Source organism: Cuculus canorus, chromosome 2 (genome assembly GCF_017976375.1).
Source record: "Cuculus canorus isolate bCucCan1 chromosome 2, bCucCan1.pri, whole genome shotgun sequence".
NCBI lineage: Eukaryota > Metazoa > Chordata > Aves > Cuculiformes > Cuculidae > Cuculus > Cuculus canorus.
Genome location: NC_071402.1, coordinates 148,069,289 through 148,086,025, shown reverse-complemented (window position 1 = coordinate 148,086,025; position 16,737 = coordinate 148,069,289). Strand labels below are relative to the sequence as shown.

Sequence of the window (16,737 nt, the reverse complement as noted above, 5' to 3'; positions counted from 1 at the left end):
TACAACACAAACAGCGTTTAGGATCAGTACTCTCAATCACTGATTCTGTGCAACGTTGACATTCAAGACTGTGATTAGTAACTGCAAAATGGGGTATGCTAAATAAATAAGGCGAGATAGAATGACGATATTTTGTATTGAAGAAAAATAAATGTTAATAACCTCAGTAGTGCAAATTCCAGTCTATACCCTGTCAATACTTTGAATATACTTCCAGAAGTTCTTGACCTTTAGTAGTAATTACACTGTAGTCCCTTATTTTAATTACTTTCGCATACTGCATTTCGAAATTTGCAATTAGAAAAGTATTCTCTTTTTTTTTGATATTTCATGTCCATTTTATTTTAACAAAATAGTAAGTTTTTGCGATCTTGATTCGGAAAGTACTTCACCAGCTCTTCCTAGAGAAGAACATTATTAATGCTTTTTGATAAGGAATGAATCATACACTTTTCCAAGCTGTTAGATGGCCCTACTTCAGGAATATTCAAATTTTAAATGAGGAATAGCAGTAGCTGAATTTTTCAGTATGTTTGTGTTGTACAAAGCAATTTTTTATGTCTAAGTTCTATGTTCCCTTGAAAATCAATGTTCCAATTATTGTTTCTTTTCAAATATATACCTGGTTTTAATACTTGCTTTTTTTTTATGTGTGTATTAGATTTTAGTGCTTTGACTTGCTGAAGTGTGCTGTGGTAGAAATGGCTCCCCTTGTGGCCCTTCCCATTTTATTACTCCAACTTTACCTTTATTTTATTCATCCTAATTTTCCACCCAATGCCTGTGCCCAACAGGCGTACCTTGGACTTCTGGAATTGTCAGCTGCCCGAGAGAAATATGACGAATTCTGTGTCCCAATGGTTATGGTTCCCGCAACTGTATCCAACAATGTACCGGGTTCAGATTTCAGCATTGGTGCAGATACTGCTCTGAACACTATAACTGATGTAAGTCTACTCTGGTGTGTGCGCTTACTAACAAAGCAGTTCTGGTGAAAAGTGACTAGATTGGCTAGAACTGGATATTTTTATGGACCAGAACTTTGAAACTGTATGGTTACTTGATACAGCCATATTCATGATACTTATTTAAATAAGAGGTTTAGGATCCCAAAATATATCTATATCTATATATCTATTGTATCTGGAAAAAAAGAAACCTAAAGCTGAGACTTGATGGTCATTTGATAAAATGTAGAGAAAAAAATCCCTATTATACGTAAAGTATCAGTATACTCAACTGTAAAAAATGCTGAGTGAATTTTCTTCCCTTTGGAGATCCTTGTTTATCTACATAACATCTTTATTTCTCTAATTAAGAATCCGTATTTCCCTAATAAAGGATCCATAATGATCTAATAATAGGTATTACATGTAGTCTACTAATAAAAAGAGTTAAAAAAGTTTTGAAGCATATTATGAAAGAGTTATTAAAATAAAATCCAGTAATATGATGTAAATTAAAAATTGTTTGATTAATACTAAGCTCAGTTGGATAGAAGGAACATTGTCAAACACCATCTATATGAAATTTTCACATATGAAATTTTCAGGCACATACATTTACAGTTCATCTGAATCACTTAAGAAGCATTAATCCATCATACTTCCAATAGGAGTAATTATGTTTCTATATATTCTGATATAATTTTTGTCTGTAATAGAATAACAGCAACAATTAAACTAATTTCATTTTTTTTTCAACATAATCTGTGGACACGTATGTATTGCAGATACAGCTGCAATGTACTTAGTTTAAAATGCAGCAAAGACTTAATAACACATTTGGCTTTGAAACTATATTCACATTTTCACTTACAAAGAAGAAACAGGATTATTTCATAACGAGCTTGCTGAGTAACAATGAGTTACCATATTATATTACAAGTTCTGCTTTCTGATTTCTGTCTCCAGCCATACTGGAGCCAGAATATAGAATTTTTTAACTGATTGTACATATTGAGCTCACTTTTAAAAAGTGAAAATAACAAGCATCTTGCTCATGTAAAGTGGGGAAAGAATTTCAATTTGCTTTTGAAAATGAAATACCAGTTCTTCTGTCACTTAAATATATTTGAAGATTTTAATAATTATATTATTTTCAGAATTTTGAAAGATTCCTCAAATGCTGTCAACTTGAAGAGTACTAACATAATTTTCACCTTTATTGTTTTTGGTTTTTAACATGTCAATATAAATATTTCTGTCTTCAGTAAAAATAAACCCCTCAGTTTCCTTAACTAGTGCCTTGAACAAGACTAAGCTAACTGAAATATATCTTGAATGTATTCTTTGTAGAAAACTTAGGTAATAAATGTTGATGTTTCCAGTTCTGGTAAATAAAAATATCTCTCCAAAATGATTGGTCACAAATTAAGGTGAGTAAAATGATTGTGCATAACACCTTCTTTCTTTCCTCTTTCCTTTTCTTTTCTTCTTAAGCTTTGTTTACCTAACTGGCTTCTTTTTATAGGTTATTTCATGTAAAATGGGATGTATTGGAATCAGACAGTTTTTTGGTTGTTTTTGAGTTTTGGTTTATAGTTAGGCTTCTAGATATCATTCTCCTTCTTTAGATAATAAAAAGTATCTCCCTACTTTCAATGCAGTAGCTGAAAAATTTTCAAACTGATATTTTTTTTTACTAATTTCTTTTGTCTTGGTTTTGTCTTGATTTTTCTCTGAAATAAATATGAAATGTAATGGCTTTGCAAGATTTAGAATCAATCCAACGAAACATTAAGGTTTTTTCTTTTTTTGCAAAGGAACAGACTTTTGTGTTGGGAGAACATTTCTTATTGGTATCTTTTCAGTTTTCTGCTCTGATTGTTTGAACGTGATTCACTAAAACTGATAAAGGAAACTGTATCCTTTCATTCCTGTGCTGTATGTTCAGATCAATTTCAATAGTGATGAAGCCTTCTATGAAATGTGACTGATTGATAGACTCAATGCAAGTCATACAATTGACTGTGATAAACAAAAGTAGCAAATGGACGTGAATGTCCGTCATGTCTATTTTATAGCATTTTTATTCCTGTTGTCACTATTAGGTGAATAAATGCATCATAGTTTTCGGTGCTCTCATATTAGTACCTATTATGAACACCAAAATGTCATCACACTTAGTTTGTCTGTGGTATTGCTCTTCTATGTTCTTGACAACTTTTAGTAAGGTGAGTACATATCTGCTGTGTAATGAGGTCTTGTTAGTATTCGTTACTGACATTACTAGACACTTGTCAATGTTAGGTGGTTTGAATCTTGTCAAGGCATGTAAATGATACCTTGAGATATTTGCAGATAAAATGTGTTAAGATGCTACCTTTAAAAAAAGAAATACAAACCAGGCAAACAGATACATAACTTATGAATGAGAAATTAAGTAACAGTGTGCTTTTCCTCAAGTCACAGATCGTGGATGGTACATTTCACAATAACTGGAATTTAGATGCTATAATAGATTCTATAAGCCTGTTGAAATGCTCCACTTTTGCATTTCTGTTTTAAAACAGAGACTTGAATCAATTGAATAATAGAATTTGGGGGTTTTTTTTTGAGGTGTTTTAAATTCATCTTATGCTATATTTTTCACTTCAGTTTTCAGAATATTAGTGAAAACAATTGTAAATGAAAGCTCCATAATATAAAATACCTGGGGAATGCTGGAGGTGAAAAAGTGTATGCTGAAGGGCTTGTATATCCATATACAATATAAATGCTTTAGCATTGCAGGATGAGAACATGGACTTTGAATAGTCTTTGAAAAGAGGCATCAGTAAGATAACTACCATCATAAAAATACCTGTATTCTCAGCTTCATGTTGCTAATGCAGTGACATTAATATAATGTTACTTCAGACAGCAGACCTCTGAAATGTGACAACAAAGAAGTGTTAATTTTTTTCATATATAACCATGAAGGACAGAAATTTCTTTTTAAATGAAAGTTGGTTTACTGAATAGCAAAAAGAGGCATTAGAAATACACTTTGCAGGTGGAACTAAAAAGCAGAAAACTACTCTGTAATTAAGCAGAATGAATAGAAAGACCCTTTCAACTACAGACCATGGAAAGTTTAATTTGAAAACAAAGCCTACTTGGTGGGCTAGAGGAACCTGGATGAAAGAAGAATAAAACACAACAAGATATGGAAGATTATTCTTTTAATTTAGGAGATACAGAAGTAAATGGGAAATAAAAAGAAAAGGTATCAGCTAGAGACAGAGAAAAATAGAACCTGAAAAAGGAAGGTGGTGGATCTCTCTATAGTATTTTTTTGAGAATCTGCCATTTCCTTTCATCAAAGGTTGATGATTTCCTTTCATCATACAGGTTGATCAATTGATTTAATGAGAAAAAGAGTAGCAAACAGCCACAAAAAACCCCTTTCTTGATAAGGAGTGAGATTCAGATTACCATAATGCGATCTCCGTGTAGTTTCCTTGAAAAACAGACTCCTGTACTCTCCCAGTGCTGGTACTAGCATATAAGGCTCTACATTAGTCTGAACTAGGAAGCTGAAAATTAGTCTGGCCAACCTACCTAACCAATTATAGTATCCAGTTCGGTTCAGCAACACATGAATGTGGAGCTAGGGCAATAAATCCATCCCTTTCAATGACCATTTGTTTTTAGATCAACATAAAGTCAACAAAGCACAATCTTTGCTTGACTGCATGTATTTTTACAAAGCTTTTATGGCAATACCCTTGTTGATAGCACAAATATAATGAAAGTCTGTGAAATGATTAAACCACTTTGTTGACGTAGGTGTAGTATCCTTATGATCTTACTGTAGTACTTTTTTAATAAAAAGCATAAACCAGTTCTTAAAACCACCAGCCCCTTGTTTACCCTTCATTGAAAGAATTTTCATATGTTTCTACAGTAATGCAAAGATGTTGCATATAATCATCTAATGCTCATGCTTGGTGAAGGTACAGTCTTTGGATATGTTTGCTGCAATGACTTGCATCAAATAAAATGACAATATTTAATGCAAGTAAAACATATCTTAACTTCATCTTAACATATCATAAATGCAGACTAACCAATTATGTTAGTTATTGCTCTGAATCTCCCTTCAGCTTGGTTTCCCAAAAGTATCAATATAAAACATTTTAGAGAAACTCATGTTTTGCAGGTCTCCAGCAAGTCACGTCGTTTTACCACTGAGACTCAGCATACATCTTTATTTTGCAGTAGAAATTAAAATTCAAAGCAGCCTGACAGAGCTGAGTCAAGCTAGGCAGTTACTGGAGTTTTCTCAGTGAAGTCTCATCCATGTGAAAAATAAATAAAAAAAAAAAATCCCTTCCAGCTATGCTGCTTCTCAGAGCTGCAGGTCTGAAAGTGCAATCTTTTAGACTATGTTGTTCAACTGGAAATGAATATTGGCGCTGAGCTGAAATGAAAATTTCACTTACAAAATAGATAACTAGAGATAAACTTGAGGAAGTCAGTTTGCACTTATGCACCTACTGCCATATTTCCTGTCCTGTCACTGAACAGGATCTGCTTGATCTAGGAGAGAAATTTGGACAGCAGAACTCTGGCAGGTGAATTTTTTTCCCCCTATCACTTTCTCCTAAGCTATTACTTAAATCAGTCACTGTATACATATTTGTGGTGATAGCTTGATAGCAATCTAATAATTTGATCTGCAATAGTTTGCTTCTCTGAACTGATTTCAGAGATCAAAAAGATGAGACTTCTGTGAACACCAGTCTTTTCTGGGAGGAAATCAAGTAAAATGTAGCGCACTATATAATCAGGCTTTCTTCTTGAGAGTCATTACATAGGCAGCTTGAAGAATTGCCACACAACGTGAGAGATGCTGATTAGTTTAGGAAGAACTGGAATAATGTAACTGAAAAAATATGTTTACTGACCTAAAACGGCAGTACAATCTTAACTTTTACATATTGTTTTAACATCTATGAGGAACACCTAATCCTTTTCACATGATGACTTATTTATAGTGTGTGGAATCTTCCCAAAGACCTACAGTTGCTTTTCAAAGAAAATTTGAGCTATACTTGCAAACTTTAACTCATCTGTGTGCACATGTTCCTGGATTATTCTGGGCCAATGTCCAGTCTGTGTTTGTAGAGGCAGATGTGATGTTGATAGAATCTTGGAAGGTATAGGCAAACCTTTTTCTTCTTTTTTTCTTGGTGGAAATAGATGCGTGTCTTGACTTTATAGGATAACATAGTTTTTAAAAAGCAGCTTTCTTTAAGCATTTCCTTCAAGTTGTAGGTGTTCTACTAGTTAACTTTTTAAACTCCTTAACATGTATTGAACTTTGCTGTTTAAGTGGTTTCTTACGGCATGGTTTCTAGTCTACCTTTATGCTGTCCTTTTCTGTCCAACTGCTGCAGACCTCTGTGCTGTGCACACTTCACTCTCTATTAACTTGCACTAATCTTCTGCACTTCTTCAAAGAGCATTGTGCCAATGCAACCCCAGTGCACTGTTGTGGTATGTACAGGATATGCCCCTGCAAACAATCTCACCAATTGTATTTACTTGGGCCAGAGGGCAGCCAAATTTACCATCACATGCAAGGAGCCGTTAGCAGAGCAATCCCAAGACAAGGAATGTATCACTCATACTTGTACCACTGCTTCAGGCCTATGAAAGTTGTCTGCAGCTACACGAGGCACGGTCCCGCTTTGAGGAGTTTTGCGTACCTATCTGTGTGTTGCCTGCTACTATTAGCAACAATGTGCCAGGCACAGACTTTAGCATTGGTGCTGACACTGCCTTGAATGCTATTGTGGAGGTAAGACTGCATATATTTTAAAAGTTAAGATGATAAAATGCATAAGATAAGGATACCTAAAGACCTTGAAATGTTTAGTTTTCTAAAATAATTCATTTATTATGGGTTTTTATGTTTCATAGTTAAACATTTTCCAAGACTGATTAAAGATTAACCAGATGAAAATAAGTTATGTTGGACATTTAGCTCTTGGGAACTCTGTTTTTGTTATCCAAAACTGCTGTATTAGTGCTCAGGACATCTCCTTTTACTGAGAATAAAATACTTTGCTTGCTTTGATTTTATTTATCTTATGTAGCGCCTCAGCATTACTTACCTGAAAGAAGAAAGCACATGTTTCATAAATAAATGCCACATTTATTGCGTGGGATAATGACTGAGCTCAGTGCAGTAGAGGGTTTTAAGTACATAGTTAACCCTAAACACATGAATAATCCTACAGACTGCATTAGGATTAACATATATGTATGCGTAGTATAAGCAGTTAAGTCTGTCACTGATGCTAACTAAACAGTGTCAGCCCACAACTTCATATGAATTGAGTTTTTCCATTTCCGTCAGAACAATCAGTTTTCTAGGTTGTCTGCCATGGCTTTTTCCTTGGGTACAATTGTTATATGAGCTCCAGGTTCCTTACTGTCCTGTTGAGTCTGTTGTAGGTGCAGCAAAAGGAACTGAGTTGAGATCTCATGCAAGCAAATAAGTAACCCTTGAACAGCTCAGGGTTTTATCTAACCCCTCATTATTAATACATGTACTTAACTATGAAGTAATTGACCAAGAAAGTCAGAATATGAATGCAGGGGTTTGAGAAATGCAGGCTTTTTTGCATGGTTGATACAGTGTTATTTATTTATATAGAGTGAAAAAGCCACAGTAAATAATTGAAGGGCTGTGTCAAAATATGGTATATCTTGGTCTCTGGGAGATGCAATACAGCATCCCTGAGGTGAAGATGACCTAAGATGTAGAGTGAGTAAATCGTAGCCATACATTCATAGGCAGGACACAGGTACTTTTACTACTCCATTACCTTCCCCCTTACCTACTTTGATAAGTGTTGGGCTAAGTCTGCTAATTATGACTGTTACCATTTCTAATACTGGTGCACCCGTACTAGTGAAAACATGAAAACACAATGAGAAAAAAATGAATGTATCTATTGCTGCTTCCTTTTATTTCACTATTTTTATTATTAAAATTAATTGCATTTTGTACAGTTTACAGTAATGGTCTCAGTAAAAAATAAAATGGTTGTAGGTATTGAATTTAATTATTGTTAGAATAATTAGCTTATGCTAAAAATAGAGCACTGTTGCTTTTGTGAAGTTCTGAATGTGAGATTTTTCATAAAGCTTGCTTAGTTCATATGAAAGCTCAGGTAGCAATGGAATTCCAAAGAGTACTCCAAAAAGAGTCACCATGTCTCTATGCCTAAAACTTCTGAAACCTGTATCGGGCATTTGAGCTTTTGCTTACTTTGCCTATGGAGTAGTATGTGAATTAATGATTCTTTAAAGTCTGTCTGTGCCGCCTTTGTATTTGGGTATTTCTGTCACAGTCATTCTGAGAGAGCAAGAATAGTGGCAAGTTTCTACTATGTCTCCTGTGTAGTTCAGAATAGAAAACCTCCTAAATACATCTGAAGAGTGTAATCCTGAAAGTAACTAATGATTTACACCATTACTTAAAGCTACTCAAAAGGCAGAAAATCTCATTCTACTAACAGCTGGAAAACTTTTTTAGGAAGCTTGGCATTTACAGATCTTCCATGTCATTCAGAATGAAGGAGATCTTTGCATGTGTATTTTTCTTCAGTGTCTAAAGCCAAGATTTTTTTTATATTGTAAGCTAAGCGCATGGTATCTGTCCAGTTCTGGGCAGCTTTTTTAAAATGAGTTAAAATTCAGTGCCACATCTTCCCCTAATAAAAGTAATGAGGATTTTAATGAATTTGTAACTGTTTACATATGCCAGTGCTGTGCAGAAATTCCTTTGAAAACACATCTAGAAGGGGAAAGTTAAGTGCTTGAGAACATTGTAAAAGTCCAAGACAGGTAAAAGAAAGTGTCTTTGTGGAAAACTGGTGAATTTCAGTGTGGGCTTTCATGGTGTACTTTGTTACAGGGATACTTCCTGCTTAGGGTAACAGAATGTCCATCCATATTCTGAATAAATTTCTGTGAATTTTGTGCTTGTGTGTGTGTATATATGTCTGCATGTGTATGTACGCATAACATGCACATTTAAATTAGATATGACTTTTGGTAGCTGACCCTAAAAAATGCATACACTGTTTTTAGTTCTTTGATTAATTAAACCTTATTATGTTAGAAGTAGTAGTCTTTTATTATTTTAAGTTCTCACATTTCAATTCATTATATAGTCTGTGATCTGTTAGGTATATTTTTAAAGACCATATTGCTCACAATCTTAATTTCAGCTTGAAGTATTATTTTCAATGAGCTGAATGAAAGTTCTGGTTGTAAATGTCTGTGAAACAGAAATACTTTAAATATTACCGCATCTGCAGTTACTCATTCAGAAAATCAGTAAGGCATAGGGATTTTTTTAACATTATCATAATTCAAGTTTCAAGATTACAAACTTCCTGCGTACTTTTATTTCTCATTTTTCCTGAACAGGGTGTAGAGACAGCACATCAGTTTTAAAAAATTCTTCTTGTTACCAAGTCTGGTATAACCTATTTATTTTTAAAACCTATTTTTTTTTTTTAATTCCTATCTATGTATCTACAATGATACATTATCTGATGGCTTTAAAATAACTTCAAAGGGTAGAAAAACTCATTCTAAGAAATCAGAGTTTGTAAAATAGCTTTTTGAATATTATTTTTTAATACTGTTTAAAACCTGGAGATCAATAATAACATAATTCCTAGGTTTCTATGTTTTCCTAAGTTTCCTAGACCTTCCACAGTGAAGATTCTCTGTTATTTCCTAAGTTTCTTAGGCAGCTCTAATAAATATTGGTGTTAACTGGTGGCATGTAAGCAACAGATCTCTTTGTATAGAACATTTCTTATCCTGGTCAGAGTAAGATGCAAGTGAAGGTTGCAGTCTTTTTATAGTAAGTATGTACCTATTAATTGAAAAAAAACCCAAACTTTTTTTTTTTTTTAAAAGCTCCAGTAGTGCTTCAAAGAATTATTTATGTGGATATCGTTATTGGAAAGGAAACAAGAGGGCAATACATGCTCAGGACTTAAGTTTAAGAAGCTGTAACTTATTAAGTTTGTGAGTGCAGTGAATTTTAAAATCAATACTAAGAAGAAATAAACACTTCAGCAATGAATAGAGTTAAAGCAAAGAAGAGAAACTTACTCATACCAGCGCTGATTAAAAAGCTCCTTTATATCTGTTTGTATCTCTGTTAGAACACTATCATTTAATTCCATCTACAAAGCAAAACTAATTCTTGTTTTAGTACTTGCAGAAAGCAAATAAATAAAAAAGTTATCTTAGCAAAACATTTTAGTTTGACTGTGGTATTCAGTGTGTTATTTATAAGAATTAATTTATTTGGTAATTATAGCTAAATGTGTTATGTTATGTTGGAATTTTTATCATTATTTTTTATAAATTCTTTTACCAATAAGTGGCATAAAATTGCATGACATATGAAGCCATAAAAATTCAGACATTTTTTAATTAAACTTGCAATATCTTGTCTTTGATTAGACATGCGATCGCATCAAACAGTCGGCCAGTGGTACCAAGCGTCGTGTATTCATCATTGAAACCATGGGTGGTTATTGTGGTTATCTGGCTAATATGGGTGCCCTTGCGGCAGGAGCTGATGCTGCTTATATCTTTGAAGAACAGTTTGATATCCGAGAGCTCCAGGTATGCAGCATTAGAAATGTTTTCCTCATTTTTAACTCAATCTTTAAATTGTTGTACATACATAGCATAATGTATATATTTGAGGTAGATGGTTCATGTTATGGAAAGCACAAATGTTTAGACTGTATCTAAAAGATGCGTTTGTCAATAGCACTTTGATATAATGCCAGTTCTTATGCTATATTATATAAAAAGAACCTACACCAGTTATTCTTGGCATCAAAATTCAGTTAACTGACAAAATTATTAGTCATTAAACATTATTAGGTGAATTGTTTCATTTTTATTCTTCTGGTTTGATATTTAAATTACATGGAAATGAACAGACCTGGGCAGTTTTAAAAGAAAAACAAAAATAGGGAAAAAAGAAATATCTTTTCTGTTGTATTAGATGGCTGTTTGTGTTAGGATTTGAATAGTATGAAAGATTCATTGGATACTGACAGTGATACCACAACTATGGACTTGAGCGTGTTTCAGCTTAAAACCATTACCCCCCTTGTCCTATCACTACACTCCTTCATAAAGAGCCCCTCCCCAACTTTTCTGTATCCCCCTTTAAGTACTGGAAGGTCTATAAGGTCTTCCCAGAGCCTTCTCTTCTTTAAGCTGAACAACCCCATCTCTCTCAGCCTGTCCTCATCGGGGAGGTGCTCCAGCTCTCTGATCATCTTTGTGGCTCTCCTCCAACAGATCCAAGTCCTTCATGTGCTGAGGACAAATATAAAGCTAAAAGGGTAGATATTACCTGAAAGGAAGAGAGGCATGCAATGAATTGTAATTCCTCCCCACTCATTTCTCAGTGGCTTGTACTCTTTATGTCATATATTTGAGTTCCAGCACAGCAGTACATAGAATCATAGAATGGTTTGGGTTGGGAGGGACCTTTAAAGATCACCTAGTTCCAACCCCCCTACCATGGGCAGGGACACCTCCCACTAGATCAGGTTGCTCAAAGAAAGACTTATCCAGCTTGGCCTCGGGCACTTCCATGGATGGAGGATCCACAACTTGTACTAACGAACTGTTGCAGTGCCTCACCACCCTCTCACTGTATCCTTGACAGGACTTTTGCATGACTGGGAGTAAGGGCAAGATACAATCTTTTGTGGCAATGTCTGTATTTTTATGTATATTGATGTTATCCAGCTTGGTGCTATACCAGTATAGCATACAAAAAACCAACTTTGTGTTGCTCTTAAAATCAATTATTTGTGATATGGAAGGAGGTGTTGGTTTTTACCCAATGCACAGGATATTATCATGGATCTCCAAAACCCTATTGATTATTATAACTTGCACATACTATTTGATGTGTAATGCTTTACAGAAGTTGTCAGGATATGTAGTCTCACTAAAGTTGTTTTAGAATTCTGTATGTTTTTTAAAAAATGCTTTTGTTGTTTCTAGGCTAATGTGGAACACTTGACTGAAAAAATGAAAACCAGCATCCAGCGTGGTCTAGTGCTGAGGTAAATAAAAGCAGTTTTAATAGATGGCATCAGTGATGCTGATCACTTCCAGCCATGTAGGCTGTTTGACCACTTGAAAGACACTTAAATCTGTGTTCTTTGATTGTTCCTTTAGTAAGTGGTAGCTCCAGAAGGCAAGTCTGGGAGCTGTCTGGATGCTTAAGTCCAAAGGTTCCTTCTTTCTGTGTTAATGTAGTTGCTCTACAATCTAAAACTTTACCTGATTTTCAACTGATTTTCTCATTGACTTTGTCTTTTTTTTGTAGATTCTTAATAAAGATAGTGAAAAAACTGTGTACACATATAGTTTGGCTTTTACTGTAAAAATCCTACTTAGATTTTAGGAGATGACAAAGAATAAATAATCTTTGAAAAATCAAAACATTTAAAATATGTTGATTATCATGTTTTGAAATTGTACCTTCTAAGGCAGCATGAGTAGCTGTAGCTTCTCTTTCTTGAGCATTTATTTTCAGTATGCCAAGTAGCGAAGGACTGAAAAATTAGTACCACATTAAATTGTGTGAGGATATAATTCTATTTGTTCAAGTTCTACTAGTTATATGAATAAGGTGAAAATATATCTTACATTTGCAATATTGGTAAGGAACAGTCCAAGATTGTATTCATTATCCAGGCATAAAAAGGGCATAATGATGGTGTTGGAAGTTGTTTTAATGCATTTTTTCCGCTGCATAATGAGCTTGTCAGACCTAAAATGATATTTTTCACTACCTTATTGAACAGTGGATCCCAAGTGACCTGCCAGTGATGTCAGTGTAGTAAAAGTAATGCAGATTTCAAAATTGTGAGCATTTTACATCAAAGTGAATGCATGTAATTAGATGAAAGTATCCTAAGCTGTGAATACTGGTATTGAGAAAATGAGGAAACATTTGTTATTCAGTACCTATGAAGACATCCACTACTTAATAGTAAATTTGCTGACTGTATCTGGCCTTAATTGTGACAGAAATGAGAACTGCAACGAGAACTACACAACTGACTTCATTTACCAGCTGTATTCTGAAGAAGGAAAAGGAGTGTTTGACTGTCGAAAAAATGTATTGGGCCACATGCAACAGGTAAAAATTACGTTAAAATTACAGACAAGCTTAACTTTGCATGAACAGAGAGCATCCACTCTTCAAGTATTTCAAGAAAGTCTGACTTGGGATTAAAGAAAAAGAAGTATGTGGATTTTTGTTCATAGATAATTCAGACATTTTTCGTTAGCATTATATTTTATTGCAATTCCCCCTTAAAAATTTAGGAGGAAAAAGCATTAGGTTTTTAATTATTTTCATTTTTATTCTTCATTTTATGTCTATATTAACGATCAATTATATGTTTTTAATAGATTATGACAGCTATCTTATTATTATCATAATACATCTTTAGAATACACTTACCTGCTCATCTGTAATGTATCTGGCTTCCCAGCACTGGAAGAGATGAGATTTCATTAAGAAAATGTGCACGTGTGGCTTGTTCTTGTAGAAGAAACAGTAGTGAGCTAATCCTTGTGGTCTTTCTACCTTGCATCTCTGTATCTCGCTATACTGCTTGTTAGTAGGCAAATTGTAAATTTCTAATTTGGCTACATTGAGCACTAAGACTGAGGGACAGCGTAAAATAGAGCCAAATTTCTCAAGTACTAATTAATAGTGAAACAAATGTCCTTTTTCGGCATTTCAAGTAGTATGTATATTCCCCTTGCTCATATATTTTTAGATCATTCAACACTGAGGTTGGCACTTCCTGTATAAAATTTAGCAAAGCTTATTTTGAAGGTCAAGACCAGCATTAGCCAAGCAATGTGTTTGGAACTGTTTGGAACTACTTGGTGTGTGGTTTTGGTCCCATCTGCTGCATTAAAAATGGACAGATAAGTCAGCCTTTATATAATAGAGCGTCTAAAAACCAAACCAAAAGAGCACTTCTGTTCCCAGAACTGTGCAAAGGCTGCTGTAATACTTGGAATAAAAGCAGCTAAAAAAAAAAAGGTGATTACTAGTCTAGGAGGTCCCAACACAGTTGTTTCATTCTAATGTTATGCAGATGGCATTATGGCCTTCCTCGCTGCAAAAGAGAGCTCTGCTTCCCAGACTTTCCTAGATTGGTCAGTCCTTGTCCTTCTGTTTCTTGGGCTCCCTCTGACCCCTCTCTTTCAACAGTCTCCTGTTTTATATTGTGCTGAAGACAGGTTGCCTTGTGGCAGGGTGAGGGCTGGGCAGTGCTTAATGATCAGCATGAAGGGGAGGTGGAAGAAAGGGAAAACGGTGCCCTCTATTTATTTAAGAGAAAAGTATTATTGATTCAGTGAGAATTCTACAAGTGCTTAATACATAATTTAAATGTTTTAGCTTGATTTGTGTGGTGAGGGTTTTGGTTAGTTTGTTTTTCTAAGTGGGGAAATAAGAAGTAGAGCAGGCCACTAGCAGAGACAACTGATGAAAAAGACACAGACACTGGTTAAATGACTAAGTTAACACACAGTTATATATTCACGCAGGGTGGTGCACCTTCGCCATTTGATAGAAACTTTGGGACAAAAATTTCTGCAAAAGCTATGCAGTGGATCTCCAAAAAGCTGAAAGAAACCTACCGAAAAGGTGCAGAAATGTTTGGTGCTCTCTCTTGTTGCTGTCTTTGGTTTGCTATCAGTATAAAAGGCTACTCTGTTATGCAAATGTTTGAATGTCTGTTAGTTTGTTAGTCAGCAAACTACTTTCCCTCTTTATTATCTTTTTATTATTCAGTAGGGCCTTCCTGTGCTTCCTGCTGTAAGAAGATTTCCTCAAGTGAGGTCAATACTTGATAGCTGTTTTCTTAAAGAAAGATAAGAAATGCTAGTGTGATTGCAGTTTTTCATGCATGAAGGAATTGATGGTTATATAGTTACATCTGTTCTTCCTTTTTGTTTCATGGTGGCTACATGGGAGACAGAAGAAGGTAATATGTCTTCTTTGGGAATTTTTGTAAAGCACTATTTACTAAAATGCAATTTAAAATTGGATGATAAAATTCAGTCATTGTTGTTTTAATTACACTTTATTTTCATTGCTAATCTCCAAAGCTAAGCTAAAAAAAAATGAAGATCTCCTAACCCCATTAAAGTACTAATTGAAGTTTAATCATTACATTGAATATTCAGTAATTGGAATTAAGCTACTGTAACCTCCCTATTCAGTTTAATTACAGAAAAAGGGTATTTGCCCTTACAAGTGCAAGTAAGAAAGATCCTGACATTTCATTCTTTTTAGGAAAAGTATTTGCCAATACGGATGACTCTGTTTGTTTGCTGGGAATGCGTAGACGCAACCTTGTTTTCCAACCTGTGGCTGAGCTTAAGAATGAAACAGACTTCGTGTACGTATATGCTGCTTACATATTAAACACCTCGACACAGGCTTCCTTTCACCACATCAAAGGAACAACAGCTTCTCCACAGTGCTGACACGCAGCTTTGCCAACCATTTGATTCCACTTTTGTCTTTAGCTTACATGCGGCCAGTTACTCTGATTCCTCGCTTGTCGTTCTAACAAGTCCCTTCGTGCTTTCTCTCCATCCTCCTACTTGGATGTCTCATTATGAATTCCAAGACCCCACTGTCCTTTTAAATAACTTCCTTTGCTCTAATGCCTCACATTATTTTACTTCTGGTGTAGTTCAGTGGGGCAGAATTTTGTGCCCTATTTGGTATTGCGCGTACCTATAAAGGACATCTCCCAGAAAATCTATTCATTCCTTCAGTATTCTGTCCTTATTTCTCCCCTGTTGGGGTCAGCATTAACATCCCATCATAAATGCCAATACCTGATCCTATTTATAAGGTGTACCATTACTGTTTGTATTGTGCGTTTGTCTTGGCTGCTAAGTAAATTGCCTTATCTTTTTTTCCCACCGCCCATCTTGCACAGGCACAGGATTCCCAAGGAGCAGTGGTGGCTGAAGCTGCGACCACTGATGAAAATCCTGGCCAAGTACAAGACTAGTTATGACGTTTCGGATTCAGGCCAGCTGGAACATGTTGCTATGCACAGCCCAAAGGAAGCAGAAACCGGAGCCATCTAAAGACATCACATTTAGATTATTGTAATAGATGCACATTGTGAGTAACAATGCTTTAGAATCGTTACAGCTTTGTTTTGTAACATTTAAATTATTGTACCAGCACTTTATGTGGAACAAAACATTCAGATGTTACACAGATTTGTCCTGTATTTGTTATGTTTGAGACAAACCCTCGCATCTAATGGATAAGCACCATTTACTGGTACTGCCCTTTAACATTAAGTGCAACACTGTTCTATGCACTCTGTAAGTTACTCATCTGCTGCACTTTGTTTCAGAGTACTTACACCCAAAAAATCAGTGTAGGTGGCTAGCTTTGTGTTGAGTTTCAGGATGTGCTTAATGTATCTGAAGTGAAATAAAGTACTGTTGCATACAACACGAGTGGCGTGTCAGAAATTGTGTTCACCTGCTTTTGAACAACTGGAGGAATATTCCTGCAGTATACAGGAATACATGTCAATATACACTCCAGTGAAGGGAAAAAGGCAACTAACCATGCAGGGCATATTCACAGCTGGGAAAGCTGTTT

General features: G+C 35.0%; 1 protein-coding gene across 5 annotated transcripts in view; it reads left to right on the top strand.

Moving 5' to 3' along the window:
- PFKP (phosphofructokinase, platelet) overlaps window positions 1-16,523 on the top strand; it is a 46,220-nt gene extending 29,697 nt beyond the window's left edge. Inside the window, exons 16-23 of one of the 5 annotated variants that reach the window (XM_054060678.1) lie at window positions 795-947; window positions 6,637-6,789; window positions 10,491-10,655; window positions 12,066-12,127; window positions 13,101-13,212; window positions 14,643-14,742; window positions 15,394-15,499; window positions 16,052-16,523. In XM_054060678.1, coding sequence (XP_053916653.1) covers window positions 795-947; window positions 6,637-6,789; window positions 10,491-10,655; window positions 12,066-12,127; window positions 13,101-13,212; window positions 14,643-14,742; window positions 15,394-15,499; window positions 16,052-16,205 — 1,005 coding nt within the window. In that variant the 3' untranslated portion in view covers window positions 16,206-16,523. Of the gene's footprint in view, window positions 1-794; window positions 948-6,636; window positions 6,790-10,490; window positions 10,656-12,065; window positions 12,128-13,100; window positions 13,213-14,642; window positions 15,504-16,051 lie in introns of those variants that run through there. The other 4 variants (XR_008448868.1, XM_054060676.1, XM_054060677.1 and 1 more) reach the window with 4 other exon arrangements.
- The last annotated feature ends 214 nt before the right edge of the window (window positions 16,524-16,737 follow it).